Here is a 21,821-nt window from a genome sequence, read left to right on the forward strand (position 1 = left end):
TGGTACAGGCGCTTCCAGGAGCTGGATAAACCCTGGAGCACGAGCAGCGGGATAAGGGACGAGATAAGGGATACGGGATAAGGCCGAGGGACGGTCACGGCCGAGGTGATGCGTGTCCCGGCCATGCGTGTCCCGGCCAGGTTCGCACGCCCCGCGGTGTCAGCCTGACACCTTATGTTAAAATCATGTACTAACGTGGAGCTTAGTGGGAAGTCTGACATTTGCCCCTCACCACCCCAAATGCAGCCGCATTTCAATCCCTGCTCTTTAAAAGCAGCAACCTCAGGTACAGTGTGCTCTCCTGCAGCCACACATCCTGGATGGATAGCTGTGTGTTATATTAAGAATTTTTAATGGACACAGCTCTAGGCAGGTGGCACCAGCTAAAAACACAAGAGTTCCAGGAAGAGCAGGAGACAGCGTGAGCCACATCTTCAGCAGCAGGCACACAGCAGAGGCTTGACATTTCTGTAAGAGCAGCAGATTTGTGTGTTCACTGGAGATGTATAATTGTTCTCCCAGAGAGATAGTAAGTGGCCATGGCTCCCTGCCTCTGGCCAAGCCGGATCACGCTGTGCTCTCGTTGTTCCATGGTTTTGCCTTCCCAGAGCTGTCCTTGGGCAGCAGCAGGGGAGCCCCTGCTATCACACCCCCACAGCACTGCAGCTCTGGCACCCCACTCCTTGGGCAGCTTTTGTGCAGAATTAGAAGGGCGATGGCTTTGTTCTCAGTAGGAAAATTCTGTGTTCCTTCCAGGTTCCACTGGACCCACCAGAGATATTGCTGGGGGAATTCAACATTAATGGCAGCAATTTTACGTAAGTTACACAAGACTTTAGCAAACCTGATTTGCAGCACTGTGAGCAGAAAAACATAGGTTAAACCGGATAAAAAAATGAAGCAAGTTCCAGCCTGGGGACTCGTTTCTGGTCTTATGGGAATGACTTCAGCTACCTGGAGTCACGGTACAGCCAGCACAAGATGGGCTGAGCCAGGACCTGGCTTGTCCTGCAGCCCAGCCCACATGGGAGCACAGGGGAACATAAATGCCTTTCCTTTAAAGGCAATACAGCCACTGACCTCTGCCACCCCGTGGGAGTGACACAGGAAGGAGCGGGTGTCCAGCTGTTCCCCATCCAGTCCAGCACAGCCTGCTACCACCAGCCAGCTCCTCTCCAGTGGGGTACAGGTGTTAATGTGGGGCTGTGGCGGCTGCTGCTCTGACACCTCCCTTGCCTGCATCTCTGCCACCCAGTCCCTGGGACTGGTGGCAGTTGGCTGGTTTATAGCCATGCCTGGTGACATTTGGTGAGCCAAGCAGAGCTGGCTGTGGCCTTGTTACCCTGGAGTGAGGGAACAGCAAGACCTGAGCTCCTCTCATACTGAAGCAGGCTGAGGATGTCCCACCCACCTTCCAGGAGCTGGGTGAGGATCCATCTTTGCTTTGTTTCTTTTCATTAATTTAGCCCTCCCTGCTGTGAGCTCCCTTCCCTTGGGAAGCAGGCAAGCTGTGTGCCCTCCGGCAAGCAGCTCTCTGCCTGGCTTCAGCAGGATTCCTCTCTGTGACCACAGCCCACGAGCATGACACTGCAGAGTGCTGTGAAGCAGGATCATCTTCCAGCACGTGTGTGAGAGCTGCTCTCTTCTCCTGGGGCAGGAGGGAGTGCTGGGCAGTACAGCCTGGGTACATTACATACTTGGTAAGCTGTCCTTGCCCAGTGTGCCGTGCTGTGATGGGAAAGGAGGGATGGAGGAGATGTGTGAGGATTCTTTGTTCGTTCTCCAGTGAGAGACCGACCCTGGAATGGCTCCAGATCCTGCACAGAAGCATCGGTGGTCCCTGGTAGGGGGGTGTCCCCCCATCCCAAGGGCAGAGGTGGTGGCTGGAGTCATGCTGCAGAGTGCTGGGCATGCAGAGCCTGAATGGGTGTGGAAAAGGACCTGGGGTGTGATACTGTATGGAGGGCAGTGTGGGGAGTGGTGGGAAGGATTGATGCTGGTGAATGCAGAGTCCTTTCCTCTGCCATTCCCTGTGCAGGGTGGGCACAGAAGGCACGTGGCAGCAGCCAGCGACCTTTCACTGAGAGCAGCTCTCGGGGAGGCTCCGCAAAATGTCCTCCAAGTTCTGCTTGTCGGCCCGGATCTCAGCCAAGTCGCTCTCAAATGCTTGGATCTTCTCCTGCTGCCGTGCTGCCTCCTGCTGCAGCTGGCTGAGCTGGCTGGCCAGGGGTCCCGGTGTGGCCAGGCGCAGCCACAGCTGCTCCAGCTGCAGCCTCCCAGCGCTCAGCACTGCGTCCACCTCCGTGTCCTGCTCCAGGTTACCTGGGCAAGGGGGGAGAGGACGTGGATGAGAGCAGAGACCTGCACAGGAGATGTTCTGGATGTACTCCATGGCACCATAAACTATAGGGAGTGGGTGCAGCAGGGCATGGAGGCTTTGCAGCTTCTCACTAATCACACATAAGCAAACAGAACTGTGGTTCCAGGCAGGGCCTGGGCACTTCTCTCTCTCTTACAAATGGGTCGTGGTTTCCACCCTTTTACAAAATTTCTTGGATGATCAGAAATATACCCAGGTGACAAAAACAGGAGCTGGAGCAAAACCAACCAGCAACAAGGAACATACCCAGTCTAGCACAGCCCTCAGTTCCAAAGGGACTATGCCAGCCTTGCTCACCCTGAGGATCCCAAGGGAGATCAGTGTACCCAGAGCAGACGTGAGCACACACATTCAGCAAACCCCAATTCATTCTTCCTCAAGACACAAGCCTTAAAGAAGCTTTGCTGAGACCATGGATGATCTCAGCCCAGGAGTACCCAGCTCAGCCTGCATGGTCATCAAGCAGGAGAACCAGTGAGCATGAGAGCCCTGGTGCCTGAGAGCCCAGCCCTTTCCCTGGAACCCACACTCCATTTCCCCCCAGGTCTCACCTAGGCTGTTCAGCAGGTTGTTCAGGGTCTCGATGTCCGACATGAGCGAGCCCTGGGCTTCCTGGAGAGTTTTTGCCATCTCATTCACCTCTGACCCCACCTTCCAACAGAGACAGACACATAGATCAGGAGCATCATTGACCCTTGGCTGGATGATACAGGAGATCCCAGGAACATCCCCAAGACATTGTCCCTACAATGGAGCTCCCAAACCAGTTTGTTCCCTATGCTTTGGGCTGTGGGCAAAGCTGCTTCCAGGTTCTGGAAGACACAACCTGCCCAAGGGGACCCATCTGACCTGCTGAGCTTCCTCCAGGTCTCCCCTGAGCTTCTCAGCCATGTGCTCCTGCCAGGAGAGCTTCTTCTGGGTCTCATTGGCACGTGTGGTGAGCTGGCTGGCATGTTTGAGGGCCTGTTTGCTCTCCTGCAGCACAGCCCGTGCCCTCTGCAAAGGGACAGAGATGGGTACAGTCACCTGGGGACACACAGCCCTGCCTGCAGCAGCCTGGGCTCTGTAGGGGATGGCTGCCAGCCTGGCCATGCCCAACAGCTCCACCCCACATCCCTCAGCTCTGACCTTGGCACTCTCCTCAGAGACTTGCTCAGCCTCCCTAGCTGTCTTCTGGGCTGTGATGGAGATGGACAGGGAATTTCCCAGTGTCTTCCCTGCCTGTCTGATCTTCTTCTGAGTATCCACCATCACTCTGTCCCGCACAGTGGCCATCCTCATCCTCAGGGCAGCCTGACTCTTCTGATGCCCCAGCACCTTCTTCATACCTATAGGAGCAACCTGGCCTTACCAAACTGTCCACTTCTCCCCTTGTCACCTGGTGAGAGGCAAGTTGTGGCTGGAGATGCTCTGACTGGTGCCTTTTACCTTCCAAGCTGGCCAGGAGGGACTCGGCATCAGAGAGCACAGCTTTTCCTCGGGAGACAGCCGTGGTGGCCGTGTCATGGGCAGAGCCAGCCCGACCCCGCAGCTGGGAGAGGAGAAATGAGGCTTGGGAGTGGGTGAAGAGCTGCATCCAGCTGAATGTGGGATTCAGCCTACTCCCATGTGACAGGTGAATTCCTAGGGACATCTGGGAGCCCAATGGAAGATGTCTCTCAAAACATCCTCTCCCAGCTCCCTGGCTGCAGGCATGGTCCCTCCAGCTGCTCGAATGGCAGGGATGGGGCTCCCCATTCACGTGAGCAGTCATTACCTGCTCGAAGCCATGAATCCTTTGCAGCTCCAGGCGCAATCCAGCTGCCAGTGCACGGGATGCCTCCACAGCCTGCTGAGCCAACGGCTCCTGGGCCACTGCTGCCTGCTCCAGCACTGCCAGGTCCTGTGCCAGCTTTCCAGCCTCCATTGGCAGCACCTGCTGCAGGATCAGGAGTGCCAAAAGCTCCATGAGATCATCTCCCAGCTCAAGAGTCAGCAGTGGTAAAGCAGGAGGCAGGGATGCCAGCAGGAGCTGTAGCTTGGGTGCTGCTCACCTGCCTCAGAGCAGCCACCTGCAGAAGTCTCTCAGCCAGGTCAGCATGTGCCTGTTCCACGGCTGTCAAAGCTCTCCTAGCCTCTACTGCCACCTCTGCCATGCCAGCACCCAGCTCCTCCTGCGCCCGCTGGATTTCCTCATACCTACATGGACAGGACACTGCTGTCAGCTGGGGCCCTCTGGTCCCTTAAGGGACTAAGAGGACGACTTGATACCAGGCTCTGGACATAGCACTGGGGCTTTTCCTGAAATCCCCCGGCACACAGCACCCTGTCCCTCTGCTTTAGAGCATTGCAGTGCAATGAGTTTGAAGGTGCTCAGCACGTGCCTGTTAAGCAGGTGCCAAATCACCATGACCGAGTTCTGTAACAGGGACCTGGCCAGAGGAAAGGGGTCCTGGTGTCCTGCCAGCCCTCCTTGCTGCCAGCCCCTCACCCAGCCTCCAGCTCGCCCTGCATGTCCCGTGTAGCATTCCCCTCCAGCAGGATCCGCAGGAGCTCAGAGCTGGTGTTGGAGGCACGCAGTGCTCTCCCAACCACTGCCTCCACCTGTGCCATGGAGTTCTTGTGGCTGCAGGGACAAGGATACACAGAGAGAGGATATCAGGATTAGCTTCCTGGCAAATGAGTGGGCCCCCTGCACCCCCAGCTGGGTTGACAGCCTCCTCTGCCTGTTCAAATCTTACCTCTTGGACAGAGCTTGAGCCTCCAGTGCCCAGTGGCTCCAGTTTGTGGGCTGCCATGGGATTTCCTGGAGAATCTCCTTGAAACGCAAGCAGCAGCACTGAGACCCTGACAGAGAGCAAGCACCCCTGGACCTGGCCAGCCCAGCACCACCAAGAACATGGGGCTAGAGCAAGGAAAATATCTCCTCTTGACTCAGCTGCAAGGAAGACTATACCCACATGGACCCCAGGCTTTCCCCCTCACCCACTCTGCTGGTCACATCCCACCCCAACAGTCGTGGAAGGCACATCCCAGTGCCCCCCAGGGTTGCCACCAGCCCCTCAGGAGCCCAGGGCTGCTGAGAGCCCACACCATGGTAGCCAGGGTGTCCGCAGCGTGCAGCATCTCCTGCTGTGCCGACTGCAGCAGGGCCCCAATCTCCGACAGCAGGATGCAGGTCTTGGGGGGGCCATGATGGGAGCAGCTGGAGGCCTGGCTGGCATTGGTGAGACGGCCTTGTGCAGTGTTCAGTGCCCCTGCAAGCTGCCCCATCTGTACCAAGAGGGTGGCCCAGGCACCTGTGAGCAGCACAAGAATTTCTTTGCCACTGTGGTAGCTCAGGGCTCCCTGCTTCCCTGTGGAGCTGCCCCATGCCCCAGCCCCTGCCTCACACTTACTAGTGAAAGAGGAATTAAGTCCCTCTGGGTGCTCAGGAGGGACCCAGGAGTTCAGCACCCAAAGGGTATCCATGTGGACATGAGTACATGAGATAATGGCCATCACTACCTGCTCCAAGACCTCAGGGGTGTGAGCATCCCTGCAGTGCTGTGTCCTCCCAAAAAGGCATGTCCCCTCCACTGCCCTCCCCCCCAGGTCACACCACACTGAGCCCAGCGCTCACCTGCACCCACCCAGCATGTCACAGCACCCTGAGGGAGCAGAGGGTGGAAGGAAGGAGAGTCCCTTGTACCTCTCAGGAGGTGTGGGCTGGGCAGTCCATCTCCACGGGGTGCATCTCCCAGCATGGCAGACTGGCCCAGGTGGGTGTCACAGCCTGGTTTCTGCAGCCATTCCTCCATCTCCTGCAGCCTGGCCTTCAGCCGGTCAGCCTGCAGGCAAGACAGGGGGACATGGGGGACAGTGAGGCAGTGCAGGGCTGGAGTGCTGTGCCTGCCTCAGCAGTGCACAGGCTGTACCTCATCCTTCACCAGCCCGTAGCAGGCAGGACACTGCTGGCAGCGGGAGCTCAGTGGGTCAAGGAAGAAGTTGGCCTGGCAGCGGTCACACTTGTAGCCCACGAAGCCAGGGTGGCAGAGGCAGGTGCTGTTCTCGTGGCACTGAGGGGTGATGGAGCCCAGCGGGGAGCAGTTGCAGGCTGCAGTGGTGGCAGAAAGGCATCACACTGTGGCTGCCAGCCCCATTTGCTTTAGGGACAAAGATGCAGTCCCCATTCCCATTACCTCGGCAGCCCCTGGCAGAGAAGCCAAAGAAGCCGTGCTGGCATCGATCACATTTCTTCCCTGTGACACCTGGTTGGCAGGAGCACTGCCCCGTCAGCATGTGGCACCCGCTCTCTCGTGACCCTGTTGGGTGGCACTCACAGCTGGCACAAGAAGTAGAGGGTCATGAGCAGGCAACCAATGCAGAGAGCAGAGCTGGGAACCTGGAGCCACTGCTGTCCCCTGGCAGCCCCATGCCGTGCCCCACATACCTCTTGCACCCCACGGTGGGCTCCAGGCCGTAGTAGCCAGGCTGGCACTGCCTACAGGTTCTGCCTGTCACATGTGGGAGGCAGTGGCACTGGCCTGTGCCAGGATCACAGCCCTCCAGCCTCGGGTCTGAGCCATTGGGGTTGCAATCACAAGCTATGGGAAAACAAAATAACTCCTAAACCCCAGCTTGGGGCTGGGGGACAGGACTGTAGGAACGGGGTACTGGGGCTGAGCTCCTGACAGCGTGGAGAGTCACATTCTCCTATAAACCAGGGCTCCAAGAGAAAGAGCCCCTGCAGGCCAGAGTATCTCTGGGGAGGGATGACAGTACAGCAAGAGGGCAAAGGACATTCTGGAACACGTGGGGTAACCTGGACCATCCAGCAGCCCCTAAACCTACTGGGCACCCCCTTCCACCTTCTGCCTTCACTGCTGGGAGGATTTTGGCTGCAAGTGAGCTGTGCCCGGGGCTGTACATACGTGCACACTTCCCAGCAGGGCTGGGAGCCAGCGCATCCCCGAAGAAGCCCGGCTGACACCGCTCACAGTGGTCGCCCATGGTGTTGTACAGGCAGCGCAGGCATCGGCCAGACACAGGGTCACAATTCCCCACGGCATTGAGATCCACGTTCCCATGACACTGGCAGGGTTCACAGGGATGCACGGGACCTCTCTGCCCCAGGGGGTCCCCGAAAAACCCGTCATCACAGAGCTCACAGCGTTTTCCTGGGGAAGATGGAAAGGTGAGGAGGACTCAGCCGTGCCGATGCTGCCCACAGCCCCTGTGCCCACCCAGCCGCAGCCTCACCTCTCTGGCCCGGGGGGCAGTGGGTGCAGACCACCTCCCCACTGCTGGGCACCTCGGTGCAGGGCGAGCGGCCGGGGCAGGGGCAGGGCTTGCAATCATCAGAGCGCCCCTGGAAGGGGTTGCCGTAAAAGCCGGGGCTGCAGCGCTCGCAGGAGGGACCCTCTGTATTGTGCAAGCACCGGCAGTGCCCTGCGGGGAGGAAAATGGAGCTGAGGGTCTGTGAAAACCCAGCCCCGAATGACGGCAGGGACTGCGGGAGGGATAGAGAGCCCAGAGCTGAGCATGGCGAGAGGGATGTGCAGCTCCAACCGAGGGGCTGCACATCCCCAGCCAGTACTCGGGACATTTTCCTTCCTTGCCCTGTCAAGGGAGAAGGTTTTGGAGGGGATACGGAGGCCACAGCGAGCAGGGACGAGGCAGCGCTGGCGCAGACAGCACCATCAGTGTGCGCGGAGGCTGTCGGCGCCTGCCGTAATCCACAACACATTTCCCAAAGTCGAGTCCTTTCCCTGCTGCCTTGGAAAACACAAGCAGCCGGGCCGGCACCCACCAGGGAGCATCCCCAGAGCGAGCCGAGCCGGTGAGTCAGCCTTCCGAAATCGGCTGTGAGGAGGAGAGGGAGGAAGAAGAGGAGGAAGAGTGCTCAAGGAACCCCCTAGCTCCAGGCAGATGCTCTGCTTCACTGGAGAGAGACGAGGCAGGGGGAGGATTTTCCCCCGTGTGTTCTGGGGTCGGGTCATACCAGGAAGGCTGCGCAGGAGGGGGTGTTATTCCATTTTCCACACATCCAGGCAGACTCAGACGATGGAAAAGAAAGAAAAAGCGGGTGGCAGGAAGAAGTGGAAAAATAAACTAAAGGAAGTGCGCGGGCTGGCAGCGCCCAGGCCGGAACATCAAAAGCCTGGCCCCATTCCTGGGGTTTGTGCAGTCGGCGGCGCCAGCCCCGGCTCTGCGGGATGAGGGCGGGTTTCCAGAGCTGCCGCCGTGTTTTCGTGGGCAGGGCAGGGGCATTCATCGAGCATTCTGCTTCCTCCAACCCTCTGCATCCCGGCCGCACATCATTGTTACTCCCCACTGAAGAGAGCCAGCCACCGAGGAGTTGGGCTGGCAGCACAAGAGTTGGCTCTTCTGGTGTCTTCCCTCGAGCCTAGCACCTCCGTGTTTTCCTGCGTTATCCTTGTTTCTCTGCTCAGCCTAACACTCAGTTTGCAGATTCCAGAGCTGTGCCCAGTCCTGCTCCTCTCATCGGGCAGTGATGTTGCCTGTGAGACTCAGCCTAGCAAAGCTCTCTCTGCTGCCCTGACCCCTGCTCCCCCACTCCTCTGAGAACCAGCACCCTTCCCTTCTCCTCCTTAAAGGTAAGAAGGTATCATGAAAAATGCTTCTGGAATTACAAATTACCACTATTCTTGCACTTCATTATAATTAATCTCTATCTTTGCAGTTACAAACCCTGTCCCTAGAACCTTCCCAAGCAATTCAACTTGCAAATTTTGGGAACCACAACCTCACCAATGGTTTCCAGCTTCCCTCAGAACAAGCACAGGCATAGATTTGTCACCCATGCATGGAGGAACAGGTGAGTGGAGGGGCTGGGGGGCACACACCTGTGAGGGGGTGGCAGTCCCCGTGCTGGTTGCAGGTGCAGGGCACGCAGCTGACGAAGGGGCCACCAAATGGGATCTCCCTCTTGAATCCAGGTGCGCAGGACTGGCAGAACTGCCCGGTGTATCCCACGGGACACGTGCACTCCTCCACCCAGCCAGCCCGAGTGCCCGGCCCGGGGCGAGCAGATGTGAGCTGGACCTTGCTCAGGGACAACCTGCCTGTGAGAGAGGAGAGCAGTGTAGGAATGGGATGGTGCATCCCCTGCTCCGCTCTGAAATGCTCCAGACAGCACAGGAGACCCCAAAATACCTCCTTGAGAGCCAAGGGGTGTTCACAGGGAGGAGGCAGCCCCTGTTCCAAAACAACCCCTACAGTCCCTCTCGTCCTTGAGAGCCTGATGCTGCTTCGATGTCTCCAGTCCCACCCCAGTTTGGTCCCCATGGGGATGTTTTGTGGAGCCACCCACCTCGCACAGGGCTGTGGCTCACACGGAGGTGCAGGGCGGTCAGGTTGGAGAGCAGGTGCTGGAAGCTGAAGGCTGACAGCAAAGGCTCCACACCCTCCTCTGCCTCGTGCAGCCTGTTGGAGAGCGAGTGTGGGAGGCAGGACAGGGTCAGCCTGAGCCAGGTGCTGCAGGACAGCTTGGCTCCTGGCTGGGACCCGGGCCCAGCACAGTTAAATCCCTGAGGGAGGCAGAGAGCAGGGCTGAACCCCCAGGTAGAGGGCAGCCCAGACAAATGAGCCCTAAGACCCGCTGAGGCTCCCCAAAACACCGTGATGGGTACCTGAAGGTGACAGCCTGCTTTCCATGCTGGGGCTGGCTCTTGTTGCTGGACATGGTGATTTTCATCCCCTCACCCTCCAGCAGCAACTGAACCTGCAGCAGGGGCACCCCGGTTTTTGTTCTTGTCCCATTCTCCACTCCCAGCAGCACGGACAGGAGCTGCCCATAACTGAGGCGCTGGTTCTGCAGAAATTTCTCTGCGAGGAGAGAGAGAAGCAAAGTCTGTAGGACATGGAGGCACCAGCTCTGCCAGGACTGCCAGTGCAGTCCTTGTCCCACCAGCATCATCAAGAGCCACAACCACCCTCCTAGAGTGGTGCTAGCTCCAGCCTTCCCTCCTGGGGTCCTGGTCCACTGCTCCAATACCCCCCACTGTCTTCTGCTACAGAAACATGCCCAGCTCTGGAGCAGAGCGCACTGCCTCCTGCACCAGCAGTGGGGTGAGAGCTCCAGGGGTCCTGACAGCAGAGCAGCCCCCCAGGGACTCAGCACACACAATACCTGGTGCAAGAAAATCCACTGGCTCCTCTCCATCCCACTCAGTGAAGATCTCCCGGCCAGTCCAGCGCAGAGGCAGGTCTGTGGTGCCTGGAGATGTGGCAGTCCAGCCCTCCAGCCCTGTGTGTCAGGACACAGTGACAGTGCACAGCTAAGGGAGCAGTGAGTCCTTGCCAGCACAGCACCAGCAGGGTACTGCTTTCAGGGGCTCTGTCCCTCCTCCCAACACTCCCTCGAGTTTTGGAAAGGGCCAGCACTTTGTAACACCCTGCTCCACCCGGGCTCTGTGCTGTCATGCACTGGAGGGTGGCCTTAACCACCCCTCCTCTATTTATTTTCGTAGATTTGAAGGAAATAATTATCTTTTAACTTTTTCCCCACTGCCTATGCTGCCATTCTGACATTACTGTAGGCTGGTGAGCACAGGAAGCCTGAGGAGAAATGCTGGAGAAGCCCAGAAGAGACGGGGTGTAATTGCATTAAGTTGGTTTCCTTAAGAAACCAGTTAAACTCCTCCCTGCTCCGCAGGGTTAGTTATTTCTTCCAGCCCTGCAGGACAAACACTTGGAAATCTCTCAAGTGGGCTGTGCTCTGTTATCAAATAATCCCAAATATATATTTTCACCTAGTATTAGAAAATTCCATCTGATCCCCCTCCACTGTGGACTGGGGAATGTTTTGGGGAGCAAGGCTTCAGGAGGGTGCTGTGGTTGCATCTCAGGTCGGAGACTGCCAAACCAGTTCCCAAAGGAGCAGCCCCAAATTGGCTTTGTGAAGGGTGGAAAAAAAGGCTCGGTTTAAAGCCTGGCTCAGTTTCAGGGCCGTGGAACACATTTCAGCAGCACAGCAATTTGCAGCTCGGTTTAAAGGCAATTAAGATCCACCCGTGCCTGGCGCATTCGTATCCATCTGGGAACAGGCGCGGCAGAGCAGGGTGCCTGCCGTGGGTGCCCATCCCTGCGGTGTCCCCGCAGCGGGGCTGCACACGCCGGGACACACAGCAGATGGCAGGGCTTCCCCGAGCATCCCGCACGCTTCCAGCCCTGCCAAAGCACGCCATCCCGCCCGCCCCTCCGTGCTGTCACATCCCAGCCGAGCATGAGGAGAGAAGGGAATAATTGGGAAAGTTCCCAGCAGGCTCCATCCTATTTTTTTTTAATCCTTCTGAGCTGATTTTTAGCGCTGCTGCAGTCCCTGGTGTGGTGGAATGTCCATGCCTGTCCTTACAGCCCTTCCTGAGCCACGCACAGTCCCAGGAGCAGGTTGGCATGGAGGGGTTCCACGGGGAGTCACTCCCCATAGAGTTGGGGGCAGAAACAGAGGTTTAACTGTAAAACAGGGGCAAGCCAGAAAAAACCCTCTGCACCCATCACCACCAGTTAGCTCAGAGGGGGATGCTCAGCCCCAAAAAGGGACGCTCAGCCACATCCTTCCCAAACCATTTTTGGTTAAATTGGCAGAGCAGTGCCCTCCGTTTCACCCGGGGCAGGGGGGGTGGTTACCTTGGCTGAAGTCGGAGAGGATGTGAGTCTCCTCGTAGCCATCTGCCGCCCTGCAGGCGCTGGAGTGGCCGTAACAGAAGCAGCTGGTGCAGCCGATGGCGTTGTGGGGCTGCAGGTTAAACCAGCCCGGCTGGCACCTGGACACAGCGAGGAAACAGGAGAATGTGGCACAGGGCGAGCAGAGCAGGGGAGGGCACCACGGCAATGTCTCTGTGTGAGACACTGGTGACAGCTCCTTGTGAGCCCGGTCACAGTGGTCCAGAGGAATGCAGCCCCACAGCCTTGCACTAAGTCCAAGACTGGAAAGGGACAGTATTCTTGTCCCCCTGTCAGGGCCACGGTGCTTACCTGTTGCACAGGTGCCCCTCCACCCTCTCCTTGCAGGTGCAGTGCCCCGTGTTGGGGTCGCAGGTGCCCACGCTGCCCGCGGGATCGCAGGTGCAGGGTCTGGACGGGGTGAGATAAAGGCAGGAGGTGATCCCCGGTCCCATCCTGCTGCTCCTGCCCAGGGCCGGGTTCCTCCTCACCTGCAGCCGCCCTCGCTGAGGCTGTGGTAGCCGTCCTTGCAGCGCTCACACTTCCAGCCCGTCACATTGGCTTTGCAGACGCAGGTCCCCGAGTCGTCGCACTGGGGCTGCAGGGAGCCTGTGGGGACCCCGGCCAGCCCTGAGGCTCAGCCCCAGCCGGGGAGAGACACAGGACGGGGAAGTTGGGGAAACGCCGATCAAGAGACAATCCACCTAAACCATCCCTCCCAGCAAACTCCAGTGGGGCAGGGGTTTTGCAGCCGGAGCCCGGCCGGGCGCAGCCCCACGCACCTGCGGGGTGGCAGTGGCAGGGCTGGCAGGCTCCCTGCGGATCCCAGCGGTAGTAGTTTTGCCTGCAGCTCTCGCAGTGGGGCCCGGCCGTGTTGTCGCGGCAATTGAGGCAGTGTCCCCCGTGCCCGCTGAGCCGGAACAGCTCTCGGTCGTAGAAACACTCCTCGGAGCGGCCGCTGCAGTTGCAAGCTGGGGGAGAGGTGGGAGGACGAGTGAGCACCTGGCGGGCACTGGAGGTTCCGGTGGGGTCGGATGAGCCGCAGGGACATCTTGGTTCAACAGCGAGAGCTTTCAGCGGTGCCCTTGGAAGCAGAGATGGGTGCAGCACCACAAGGAGCAGGTGGCTGCACTCGTGGGGTAAAGGGAAGGGGAGTACTCGAAGGGGAACCCCGGGTACAAATCCTCCTCCCTCCCAAAATGGAGCAGGTGCAGGAAAGGCAGGAGGTGCCGGATGAGCTGATGCAGCAGCAGCGCAGCCCACCAGGGCCAGCCACGGAGCCAGGCCGGGCGATACTCACGGAGACATTCATTGGCAGCCTCGGCCGTGCCGCGTGCCCAGGGCCGGTCCTGGTAGAAGGGCTGGCAGCGCTGGCAGTCAGTGCCGGCCGTGTGGTGCTGGCACACACAGACCAGCTGCCCGGCCTCATCCGGCGCGCACTCGCTGGCGTGGCCATTGCATTTGCACCTGTGGCGAGACCCCCTCGTGGGGGAGCTGCTCTGAGCACCAGCATGGGCAGCAGCAGCGCTGGGACGGTGCCCAGGCTGTGCAGTGTGTGACCCTGCTGCTGGGCTGGCTGTGGGGTGAGATGGCCTTGAAGCCGCCCATCGTGTCCCCGAGGCTCTCCCAGCCTGGCCAGTCAGGAGGTCACAGGCTGAGGGCTCCACTTTTGGAGTGCCCAAGGACCAGCAGGGTCACAGGAGGAGCAACACGAGCCCCAGTGTCATTAAAAGCCATTAGGATGGGAGGGAACAAAGCAAATAGAGTACATGGAGTGGGCCAGTGGGAAAATGACAACTGCTAGGAGGTCTCCAGGTTTAATCACCCCTCTCAGCACTTCCAGCTCCAGTTTACACACGGAAGCCACATCTGAGCAATTTGCCCCAAAATCACAATTCAGACAAGACTGAGGTGGGGAGCAGCTGCCCCAGTCCCACAGCCCCAAGAAGGTCCCCATACTTCTGCCTCGCTGCCCCTCACCTGCCACCAACAGAGAAGTCAGATATGGCATAGTAGTATGACTGCAACACCTTGGGGTCCTTGAAGATGTCATCCCCAAATGTGTTGAGCCGGTTCAAGGAGATGAGCAGGTCAGTGACTGTCACCCATTCCTGCAGGGGACATGGGGAAGGCACCTTGGTGGAGAGGTCTGGGCCACCAGCACCCACCCCAACCAGGACTCATCCTGCAGCTTTTCAAGCAGGGATGCAGTGCATTGCCAGCACTTTTACCCCAGCTGAGTACAATACTGCCCTTGATCCCAGGGGTCCCTGCACCATTCCCCCTCCCACCCTGGTGGCACCTGCAGTGCGGGGCTTCCATCAAAATTGTAGGCGCTGGGCCGTCCCTCCAGGGTGGAGAAGGCCACGTTGCCCCCACTCAGCGGGGAGATGTCACTGAACTCGTCGCTGCAGAAGGCCACCTGCTCGTCCTCGCCTGGCCGCAGGTACTGCCGCGGCCGCTTCCCGTAGGTCTTCTGGCAGGACGCGCTGTAGAACTGGAAGGGCACCCAGGGCCCCTCAGCGCGGCTGCGCTTGTAGATGGCGAAGCTCTCGGGGCGGCTGGTGTGGAACTTCAGCCTCACGTAGGTGATCTCGTAGGCTTTGCCTGGGGACAAACCCACCGTGCTGCGACCCTCTGCCAGCCCCCCGATGGGCACCACAGCCTGAATTATCCCAACAGCTTCCTGCTGCACCCACCACAGCTAGAAATGGACAAATCACCCCCCTGCTGCCCTTAACCAGCTCCTTCTTGGTGCAGCCCAAGCCCTGTCCAGATCCAAGCTGGCTCTCTCCCCACTCCTTGTATGGGTGCACTGGGTGGGTTGCATGGGCAAAGGGCAGTTCCAATCCAGGCTCTATCCAGCAGCTGTGGGGGAAGCATTAAGCCGACAGCACTGAAAGCATCCCCAGGACAGTGGTGCTTTAGGGATGGAGAGCTGGAAAGGGTCAAGGCCAATCCCTTCCCAGGGAGCTGCATGCCAGGACCCAGCCTCACTTCCATCTTTACTGGGACAAAGAGAGGCCACCAATCCCTGGGGCGTCCAGCGAGCTCTGAAAGAGCTTGAAAGGATTAGCAGAAAGGAAAAGAGAAAACACCAAAGTGAACATCAGACCCATTTAATTGCCAGAGATGAAGGATGAGCTCAAAGCCCGGATTGCTCCATAACAGCACCACTCCTGACAGCACAAAACAATTAGCTGCAAGGTTTTGGCTTTATTTGAAAAGATAATGAGTTGGGAATGTTAGAGGGGTTATTCCGGGACTAGGAAAACAAGCCTTTAATTGGGCCCATATGAATACTGTCGCGTATGTGCCGCGACTTTGCTGCGGGGGAGCCGAGGCAGCCGGCTACCAGCGCTGGGAAAAGCAGCTGCATCCCATCAGGGATGCGGGAAGCGCCCGGCAGAGAGCCTGGAAAGGAGGACAGACCCACTCCCAGCCCACCCGGAGGTGACGAGGGCCAAGAAGGGGCTGCAGCGGGGCTGTCCCACCCTCGCTTTGTGCCTCTCCCCTTCCCTCTGGGACCGCTCCGGGCTGGAGGCAGCAGGGGTGCCCCTGTCCTGCAGCCCGTGCAGGGGGAACGCCTGGCAGGCGCCGGTTTCCAGGCAGTGCGGTCCCAAGGGGTTGTCTACCAAAACAGCGAGGTCAGGGCCGTCACCTCCCGGAGCAGCTTCCTCTGGGAGAGGAAGGGAACGCAGTGCTGTGTCAATAAACCTCCCCTGCCCCAAATGGCCCCGTGCGAGGGGAGGGGACGACCATGCTGGGGGAGCCCCATTTTGGTGCCTCCAGCTGGGGTGGAGGAGATTCACTTTTCTGAGAAATTTTTATGAGAGAGCGTGTGCTTTTCCCAGACTTTTAAAAAGTCCAGAGGCTTTTTAATCAGCCAATTTCTCCTTAGGAAAAATATTCAGAAAATAACTCAGGCCAGTCGTCTCCTCTTTGTTGCTCAGGTGTGACATGTCCCAAAGCTGCAGGACAGTGATGCTGGAAGGGGTGCACAGGCACACCAGGGCCCCTGGGCGCTCTCCCAGCTGCGCTGTCACCTGAACAAAATGTGCACCTGCCTTCCCCTGAGCCCAAACTGCAGCTTGTACTGCTCTGGGGTTCCAAGAAGAGAATTCTGGAAAGGAGGAAAGGAGCATGTGGGACAGTCATGTCACCTACATGTCCTGTCATCTCTAGTCCCTGCCAAACCTCAGCTCCGGGCTCTCATCCCACAGGAAAATCAGAGTCAGTCACAGACACAGATAGCTCCTGATCTAGACACTCCAAAATGAGCCATTGGCATTCAGATTGTTTCCTGAGGAGCCCTGGTGTCTGCTGCCTTTGCAAGCAGTGGATATTTTGGGTTCCTTCCTGACGTCTGACAGGGCAAATGCAAGAGCTGTGGACACCTGGGATGATCGACCAGATGCAAGCCCAATGCACCATAACAGCATGGCTGGATCTTCACAGGGAGGAGAGATTTAAAGGAGCATAATCTAATTAACGCCAATCAACAACATGCAGGTAAACACGGGTCTTGTCCAAGTCATCCCATGTCTTATTTAATAAGCTCCCCAGGTAACCACGCTAGAGAACATACAAGAGGTGTGACTGAGCAAGACAGGCAGGCTGGGGGGACACACTACATGGGTTGAAACACCCAATTACTCACTGGAGCTCAGGAGCAAGGATTCAGCCCAGGCTGCATTCCAGGGGACTGCAGGGGCCAGCTGGGCTTTTCCTGCTTAACCCAAGTGAAATCATTAAGGCAGCAATAAAAACGTTTATGGCTGGGACAAGAAGAGGGCCCAGACACTGTGGGAAAGGTCAGACAATGATGTGCCAAGCACCAAGATGGTACTTTTTAGCCTGGCAAGATACAGGAGCCATGCAGGAAGAAGGGTACCAGTGCAGAGGATGCTCCAGCTCACGGAGGGCTATAGGGATAGGCCTGAGGATGAGCTTGGTGCAGTGCTTTAGCCTTGGCTGTGTAAACACAGACCCACACAGCAGGGCAGTCACAGGGACGGGACTCCACAGGAAACCCGAGTGCGGGGTCCAAGAAGGACCACCGAGGAGCCAGGGAAGAGCTGGAAGAAGGACAGAGAATGGAAAGGAAGCCCCGGGGCTTGCAGAGCCCACACATGTGGCTGTGCCGAGCTGGGACTGGTGGCCACAAAGTTGCCCGGCAGCAGCTGGCTCAGCCACACAGGCTGTATTCGGGTGGTCTGTACCCCGGGTCACCTACTAACATATTCGGGACAATCTGACAACCTGCGTTAGGTGGACAAGAGGCCGGCAAATCCCCTCTGTCAGGGCTGGCAGGAGCAGGGAGTGAGGATGGCAGACTGCTCCAGCCCTGCTCTTTGTGCCCGGCAGGGAGCCCAGCCCCAGCCAGGGGACAGGACCAGATGTCCTCCAGCTCACAGGGTGCTGGGAAAGCAGCGACCTCCACCCAGCCGAGCTGCTCCCGAGTCACTGCCGGGGCTGGCACGGACCCTCCACCGTCACCCCGACCAGCCTGGGTCCCAGCACAGCTCAGTGCCACACCGACACTCGGCTATCCCCTCACCAGCTCCAGCCGCAGCTCCTCCACTACCCGCCTTCGGCATGCAGATGGCAGGAGACTGCAGAGAATGAAGATTTTACAGCGCTGGCCAACAGCCAGGAGAGTTTAGATGGCAGGAAAATGTTATAAAACCTTTTTAAAATGCCAGGCATGCCCCTTGGGTTTAAGTACCCTCCAAGTGGGCGGCTTGCACGGTATTTAAAACACAGAGGCTCGGATGCCAGCTGGGGAAACCTACTGGGGTTGCACGATGTGTCTGGAGCTTGGCACCCTGAGACATACCCGGCACCCTGAGCAACGCACGGGGGTGAAACAGGAGGGGCTTGGCACCCATGGTAGTCATCCTCCCCGGGCAAAGCTCTCCCAGGGTAGGAACCATCTGCCTTCTGCTCCGCAGGCTTCCATCATCAGTAAAAAGCAGCCTGGGGTGAAGGGGAGAGCAGGCACTCCGGGCATGGCTGGCTGGGGAGCAGCACAGGCAGGCACAGCTTCTGGCATCCTGGGGCTCGGCTGATGGGCAGGGCAGACCCTCCCCGAGGTCTTTCAGCGCTGTGCAGAGGGCAGCTCCCTCCATGCACCCCCGAAAAAGCTATGGGGAGGCTCCTGTCCGTAATCCAGCACTGGCAGCAAGAGCTACAGGATGCAGGAGCATCTACCCCCCACTTCTTCACCCTGCACCCTCGACGCACCCTCCGCCGACACCGCCAGGGCTCCTGCTGGCACTTACCCAGGTGCAGGGTGATGTTGACGGAGTTGGGGTACTGGATGCCAAAGGCCATGGACTGGCTCTGCCACCAGGTGCTCTCCTCCTGGCTGTGGAAGTCGGTGAGGAAGGAGGCGTTGTGGTGCTGCCGGGGGTCGCTGGCGTCGCAGCGGTGGCACAGGGCGCTGGCGTGCTGGGCTCCCATGTGCAGGCAATAGTCCTCCGGGGGCGAGCCGCACGTGTTGGTGGCCAGCACGGCCCGGCCGAAGGCGGCGTTCTCGAAGACGGGCATGCAGCGGCGGGGCTGCCCCCGAGGGTCCCAGCAGGAGGAGGAGCCCCCGGTCCCCAGGGCCAGCAGGGCCAGCAGGCAGAGCCCGGCAGGCCGTGCCATGCCGCCGCTCTCCTGGCCCGACTCTGAGCCTCCTCTGGATGGAGCGGCAGCAGGCGGGACGGGATGGGACGGGGTGGGATGGGATGGGACGGGTCCCCCTACCCGGCACCTCCTCTCGCTCCGAGGTCCATCTTGTGGAAGCTGCTGGGAATGTCGAAATATTCGTATGTGAGGCAGAGCTGTGGAGTTTGGGATCTCTGCAGGATATCTTTGTCCCCGGGCCGTGGGGATGGGACCATCCAGGGCTCCATCCCCAAGACATCTCCATTGTTTTGTGGATTGGGGATTTGCATCTCCAGCTGCGTAGATATAGCTGAGTTCCTCCATTTCTCAGCCCTGGGAATGAGCTTGTGGTGGTACATATCTCACATGAGACTTTTTCCTTCAGTTGGTGGGGGTCACCACTTTTCTTGCAGCCCCAAAATCAGGAGGGGATTAGGGAAAGGCTTTGGAACAGATTCAGCACCTTCTTCTCCCCACACTGATTTATGGGGCATTGACTGCTCACCCACTTACACCAACCTGCCTGGGTTGTGGGCCTGTGACACCCCAATCCCTCCACACCGAGTGGGGGTCCCACCCATGCCTGTTGCCATGAGCCAGCCCAATCCCCTGGACACATTCCTGTGGAGGTGTCTCCATGGGGTGGCAAAACCAGATCATTACCAGACCCCATCAGCAGCTCTCAGGTAATGCTCTGATCCCCTCTGGGGACCATGGCACCCTCCAGATTTGGCCCATGGGGGCAGGAGGGTGACAGCAAACAGGGAGAGAGGCAGCCTGGCACGATGCCATGGCCCTGGGCAAACCCTGACCCACACCTCACGGGGCTGTATTTGCAAAAGTGGGATGCACAGGGGAACTCTGACCCCCACAGTGCTTCACTGAGCTGCCCACGGGGGCTCTGGAAACTTAGTACTCATTTATAATTTAAGCTCCCTTCCCCCCCCTTCCCTTCTACTCTTATTTATTTTATTCTCCTTCCCCATACACACTGCGGGAGAAAGCACCAGAGGGGAGCTGTGAATCAGAGTCCTGGGCAGCAGCTCCCGCAGCAGCGCCGTTTCAAAGCCCCATTATCATATATTGACCCAGGCTCTGACAGCCAGAGCCAGCTCCTCTGGGAAGGGTGAATTTCCCAGCATCGAGGAGCTGTGCAGCAGCAGCCTGGGTGTGGGCGGCCCACTGTCAAACCTCCAGGGAGAAACAGAAGGGTTTACAGCTCAATAATTGCCCCACACGTTTCCACCACCAGTTTTAAGGGGATTTGCATCCTGCAGAGATGATGTTTTGCAGGTGTTTTGCTTTTCCCGTGGTGCTGAGGCTGTAAGCTCCAGACAGGAGACAGAATCATAAAATACTCTGAGTCGGAAGGGACCCAAAAGGATCACTGAGCACAACTCTTAAGTGAATGACCCACACGGGGACTGAACCCATGACCTTGGGACTATCAACACCATGCTCTAACCAAAAATCTTTTGTGTCATGGGTTTGCCTCCTACTCCTTGGGATGCAACACACATCCATGAGAGGATTTCCCTGCCCCTGTTACAGAGGGCTCCACGTTAGGGAATGATGACACCACACAACCAGGGCTCAGAATGCAGTAGGACTCGGGCAAAGCTGGAGTATCCCAATGTCACCTCCTCCTCCTCCAGCACACCACCGGGTGTGGGGGGATGGCCCACAGGGCCAGAGCTTGGTGGGAATTGGTGGTGACACTGCTGTGCTCAGCGGTGGGGATGCTGCAGCTGGAGCAGGAACTGCACATTCCCAGGGTTTCAGCTGCACCCCAGACTGGATGAGCCCCTCACCAGGCTCCTGCCAGGTGAGGGGCACAAGTTTGCCCCTTGCAGAAGGAGGTACCTTACACTTGCTGTGGTCCACTGGTAACAAAGCCCAACCTCACCTGAAGTCCTCTGTACCTGGAGAGACTTCAGCCACTGTTCCAGGACTTTGGTCCAAGCACTTCTGGCATGTGGTGACCAAGGTTGCGATGACACCAACCTGCCCAGGAGCCTTCTTCTGCCCCAATACAGACCTGGAACCCCTCAAGGGTTAAAAGCCATGGAGGCGGAGAGAAGAAAATGTTCTTCTGATTTGCTTAATGAACGTTAATTAAGAAGACAGAAGATAGCAGATTCCTTCAGGGTAGAGATGAAAGGCCCGTTAATTAAATCTGGAGAGCGAGGAAGGGGGCTGACTGATCCTCCTTCTGATCAGACCTGACAAGGCAGGCACGGGGCAGGAGCGAGGTGTGCCAGATCCCACAGCCCCTCATGTCCCACAGCCCCGCTCCAGGCTGGCAGCACGGCTGGGTTTTGACAGGGTGCATGGGACTGGGAGCCACTCACCTGCCTCCAGCACCCATGAGGCTGAGGGTGGCCCCATCCATCCCCGGGAGCTGGGGTGAGAGCTGGGTCACTGCCTCTGCCTCCACTGCATTCCTGGAGAGGTATTGTGAGATAGACACCCCTCAGTTTCCAGCAGGACCTTCTCCTAAAGGGATGAGCTGACCTTGCTGGAGGATGGGGAAGACAGGATGGCCAGTTCCAGACTGAGGAAGAGAAGGAGAAGCTTTGGTCACCCAGCTTGGTGGTTTGGCCCAGGTTCCACCGCAAACAGGAGCTGGCCATGGGTTAAATGGGAGAGGGTCAGAAAGGCACTGACCACCACCCTGTGCCATGGAGGGAGAAGCCTCTGGGATGGACACCTGCCTGTGTTTCAGCACACATACAGCCTCACCTTCCTGGAACAGGCAGCTCCCATGACCACTGATTTGCCAAAAATTGATTTTCTGCCCTTAGCTGAGACCTGGAGGCTGTGGCACGGGAACAGGGCTCTCCTGGCAGCCTGCTGCCTGCACACCCTCCTCCAGCTTTCAGCACAGGCTTATTTTTAAACATCCCAAATCACAGCCCAAAACCACAGCAGCCCTACCTGGCCCTCCCTGACACTGTGGCTGGTTCCCTCTCCCACTCCATCCCTCGCCCTGGGACTGGAGCAGGGGTTGGAGGTAGGTTGAGCTGCAGGATGCCACGAGCATTTCAATGAGCACAGACAACCCTCTGCTGCTCTCCCAGCACTCACAGCCCTGCGAGGGGGAACAGCTGGGGTGATCTTTGTCACAAACAGCAGCCCC

General features: G+C 58.3%; 1 protein-coding gene across 3 annotated transcripts; it reads right to left on the minus strand.

Moving 5' to 3' along the window:
- Window positions 1–331: 331 nt before the first annotated feature.
- On the minus strand, window positions 332–18,726 carry LAMC3 (laminin subunit gamma 3). Of its 3 annotated transcripts, none has more exons than XM_015645253.3 (28): window positions 18,313–18,726; window positions 14,331–14,635; window positions 14,009–14,139; window positions 13,329–13,495; window positions 12,811–12,999; window positions 12,520–12,637; window positions 12,341–12,439; window positions 11,993–12,129; window positions 10,494–10,610; window positions 9,994–10,189; window positions 9,675–9,787; window positions 9,208–9,426; window positions 7,601–7,789; window positions 7,273–7,518; window positions 6,792–6,945; window positions 6,541–6,683; window positions 6,277–6,455; window positions 6,051–6,189; window positions 5,453–5,658; window positions 5,101–5,174; window positions 4,851–4,985; window positions 4,414–4,558; window positions 4,137–4,298; window positions 3,809–3,911; window positions 3,509–3,708; window positions 3,230–3,376; window positions 2,932–3,031; window positions 332–2,322 (listed from the first exon to the last, which is right to left on the minus strand). In XM_015645253.3, exons 1-28 carry the CDS (start codon window positions 18,677–18,679, stop codon window positions 2,078–2,080), a joined length of 4,725 nt encoding a protein of 1,574 aa, XP_015500739.1. In that variant the 5' UTR covers window positions 18,680–18,726; the 3' UTR covers window positions 332–2,077. The 3 variants fall into 3 exon arrangements, with proteins under 3 accessions (XP_015500739.1, XP_015500740.1, XP_033374372.1); XM_015645254.3 differs by having other exon boundaries at window positions 4,137–4,295; window positions 5,101–5,177; XM_033518481.1 differs by having other exon boundaries at window positions 5,101–5,177.
- Window positions 18,727–21,821: the final 3,095 nt, after the last annotated feature.

The sequence above is a fragment of the Parus major genome, chromosome 17 (assembly GCF_001522545.3).
Source record: "Parus major isolate Abel chromosome 17, Parus_major1.1, whole genome shotgun sequence".
Lineage (NCBI taxonomy): Eukaryota > Metazoa > Chordata > Aves > Passeriformes > Paridae > Parus > Parus major.

What these genes read in the sequence shown, in the direction of transcription:
- LAMC3 (XM_033518481.1), bottom strand. Translation starts at nt 18,679, where the DNA reads ATGGCACGGCCTGCCGGGCTCTGCCTGCTGGCCCTGCTGGCCCTGGGG. An exon ending in CGGACACCCTGGCTACCATG is followed by an intron (nt 5,178 to 5,452) that starts GTGTGGGCTCTC and finishes TTGCGTTTCAAG; the next exon opens with GAGATTCTCCAGGAAATCCC. An exon ending in CAGGGCGAGCTGGAGGCTGG is followed by an intron (nt 4,559 to 4,850) that starts GTGAGGGGCTGG and finishes CTGTCCATGTAG; the next exon opens with GTATGAGGAAATCCAGCGGG.